The 3,464-nt window shown below is 47.1% G+C and overlaps 1 protein-coding gene across 1 annotated transcript in view; it reads right to left on the bottom strand.

The window, feature by feature from the left end:
* Positions 1-2,762: 2,762 nt before the first annotated feature.
* The window catches only part of LOC107284786 (nicotinamide N-methyltransferase-like), a 13,428-nt gene continuing 12,726 nt past the window's right edge, over positions 2,763-3,464 (bottom strand). Inside the window, exon 4 of the mRNA XM_029283514.1 lies at positions 2,763-3,319. Within this exon, the coding sequence (XP_029139347.1) occupies positions 2,893-3,319 (427 nt within the window). The 3' untranslated portion in view covers positions 2,763-2,892. The remainder of the gene's footprint in view (positions 3,320-3,464) is intronic.

The following is a 3,464-nucleotide window of genomic DNA, read 5'->3' as shown; positions in this document are numbered from 1 at the left end:
TTACCTATGGTGAATGCCCTGTGGGCCCCTTTCAGGAAAAAGGTTACAAACTGACCCAGTCCACCATCCTCCAACTTAACGTTGTAGTAGTTTTCCAGATGGGCTCTGGGATCAAAATGCTTTGTGTAAAAATCTTTCCCTTTGTAAGACTCTTCCATCATCCCAGAAACACTTTTACCAATTTCTGGTTGTTCCTTTCGTGCTCGGATGATTATTATAATTTGGTCTTTGCTGGCTCCACCTCCTGATTTCCCTTACAGATACATTCCTCAACAGATCATGCAGAATGATTATTTTGCCTATTTCCTGCTAACAGATTTGAAGCAAGGGCTTGATCTCTCCATTTTACACAATCAGATATTCTGTCTTGAAAAAGAGACAGCTGAAGAACCCCTTCCCCTTGGGGCAAAGAAAGGAAAGGGGAAAGGAGGGGCTGGATCCTCTTGCAGGAGAACCAGAAAAACAGGAGGGACATGGCAGAGAAGAGTGCCTTCAGGGCCAGATATCCAAACCATTAGACTCCACTAGTGGTGGGATTCAAATATGTGAACAACCGGTTCTCTGTGTGAATGCCACTTTCGGAAGTCCATTCTGGGCCTGGGCAACAAAAAATTAGCTACCAGTTCTACCGAACTGGTGCAAACTGGCTGAATCCCACCACTGGACTCCAGCTCCCCTTTCTTGCTGCCCTACTTCTGGTGCAGAATCATGGTATCATAGAGCTGGAAGGGACCTCATATGTCTTCTAGTCCAAACTCCTGCTCAAGGCAGGAGTCCTATACGATCCCAGTCAGATGGTTCACCAGTTTATTTTTGAAAACCTCCAGTGGTGGAGCACCCACAACCCAAGAAGGCAAGCTATTCCGTTGATTAATTGTTCTCGCTGTCAATAATTTCTCCCTTTTCATCTGGGCTTCAGTTCTGCTCCAGAGTCCAACTTTTCTTTGGGACAACCTCTCTTCCCTTTTCTTTCTGAATTCTAACTCTGTTTCTTAAATGTCCAGCTTCCTTCCTAGTGTTTGCCCTAATCTACCTATCCCTTACTTCCTGCTTATTGGCTCTAAAGGGTTGCTAATTATAGCATCTATTTCAGCTCTTGGGTTATCACTCTCCTAGAGCTGAGCCCAGAACAGGTAGGGCAATGTTTCTCAACCTTGGCAACCTTAAGAGGAGTGGACTTCAACTACCAGAATTTTACCTCCACAATTAGAACTTAAAATCTGATATTATCTGATCCTTGAGGATGAACTCTAAAACCAAAATAGTTTGTGTCCTGGGTTGCCACAATCCTCGGGCTGTGGGAACTGTTCTTCAAAGCCAACACTCTAAGCAGATCAGGCAGGACAAATTCTGGGTGGACTTTTTCCCTGAAAAATCTGAAGAATGTACTGTGTTCTCTGAAACATTTTGGATTCCAGAGCCACTGAACCATCTCTTGTCCTGCAGATAAGGGAAATCCAGCCAAAAAAAAAAAAAAGGATCTTGTGATAGTAGTGCTCTTCTTCCTCTGTCACAAGTCCACTCAACACCTTCTTCCTGCGAGAAGAACAATGGCAGGGCACAAACTTGAAGGTATTGGTCATCTCTCTCTTGTGTTCCTCATATTCACTCAGAGTCTCTAAAGTTGCATCTGGAAAACAGAATGACCCCAAAGAGCTTCTAGCAAATGCATGGAGGACAACCTCCTCCAGATTCATATCTCCCATTGATCCTCAAAAGAGCTTTAGACCTCTTCTTTCCAACCTGGATCCTTCAAATACTGGGCATGATGCTACCCTGCCCAATGCTCAAGACACAATTTTACAGGAGACTATTTCAGGCTCTGAAGGCATGCAAGTGACCATTGGACATGTCCTCAGAACCTCTACAGATACCCTGCTAAGTTCATTCAGGAATTCTACCAAGACGCAGAAGCAAATCCACTTGAGGACAAAAGTGCAGAGCTGCTCAGATATGCCTGGACAGATCAGCTCTGCACCAACCCATCATTTTTCTCCAATGGCTCCAAACTGCTTGCCAACCAGCCACCACTTCTGCGCATGGGTACAGAAAGGTAGCCTTGTTCTGCCTCTTTGCCAGCAGTGCTTTCTTGCCCTGACCTGTCCCACAATTTCACCTTCTGCAGATTGCAGCATTTTTAAAAAGTGGGGCAGCTGCCTAGTACAAGGGTGTCCGTGGGCAGCCTGAGCCACGCCTAGAGGGACCTATCAAGGTGGAAGAGTGGATGGGTTCACCAGCTTAAACCACTCTGGCATGCAGCTGTTTTGCAAATCAGCCTCCCATGTCCTGGAAAGATCCCACATGAAGACAAATTCTGGCGGAGTCCCTGCTGGGCAAAGAACCAGAGTGCAAGAATCTTTTACCCAACTCTGCATGATCCAAATATGTGTGGAAGGACATTTACAGGTGAGACTGTAAGCAGATAGGAAGGAAGGAAGACCAAGAGGGCTGAAGGAGGCTGCCCCCCCACCTCCCAGTGGTTAGTGGTAGCCCCATGGGTGATCTTCCTCTGCTTTGAACTGGCTCAGCATTGCCACTCATGGAGGCAGCAGAGAGAGGGGGATGAGGGGCTCTGACTTGTAGGAGAGCAGTGGCTGGAGGCACAGAAAGAGTCGCCAAGTGGGAGGTAGCCAGGAAGAAGGGAGTGCCATCTCAGAATGGGTAGGGCCGAAGGCAGAACAGGGCAACACATGCACAGAGAATCCACATACACAGGAAACAGAGAGACACAACACAAGGGAAGCACAAACCAACACACAAACACAGAGGCAAGATGTTACTTTATTACACACAGTACCTACTAGGAAAGGCATGGAAAAGATCACAGAAGCCACAGTTTCATAACAATTGTTGGGGAAATCTCTGGGTGTTACATCAACAGTTGCCTAATATTCATGGGCTGCATTTCTGGGCAAGAAGAATGCACAGCCCCTTCCCATCTGCTACAGAAGGAGGGAGGTGGATCCTGGTCTCCTCAATCCATTTAATGACAAAGCCAGCCTGTCTCACTGCCTCTTCTATCACCTCCTTCTCCAAGTACAGGGCAGAGAACTTGCATTGGCCAACCATGTAATAATATCCCTCAAGTGTTGAATGAAAGAAAAGATGCCCCCCTGGTTTCAGAAGGGAACTGATGTTCCTGAAGGCTGTTCGGTAGGTGGGGATGTCTCTGCAAGCCCCATCGAAGCACAAGGTGGAGAGCAGACAATCTGCAGGAGGAAGAACCAGCGGAGCCAAAGGGTTGGGTTGGGTCACATCGCATTTCAGGTACTGCTTGATGACTCTTCGGACCTTCTCTTCCTTCTCTGGCCATTTTTCCCTGGGGGGGGAAGAAAGGAGGAGTATGACCTGCCTACCTCCAAACCTTTGTCAACCTAGAGTTGCCCTTCTTTTTATGGATGGAGACAGGGCGGGGCAAGAAAAGGAAAGCCCTTCTCTCTGCAAGAATTCCTTCTTGCCTGAAT

The sequence above is a fragment of the Protobothrops mucrosquamatus genome, unplaced genomic scaffold (assembly GCF_001527695.2).
Source record: "Protobothrops mucrosquamatus isolate PMUCROS unplaced genomic scaffold, P.Mucros_1.0 scaffold115, whole genome shotgun sequence".
NCBI lineage: Eukaryota > Metazoa > Chordata > Lepidosauria > Squamata > Viperidae > Protobothrops > Protobothrops mucrosquamatus.
The sequence above is the reverse complement of the archived record's forward strand: the minus strand, read 5'-3'. Positions and strand labels throughout refer to the sequence as shown.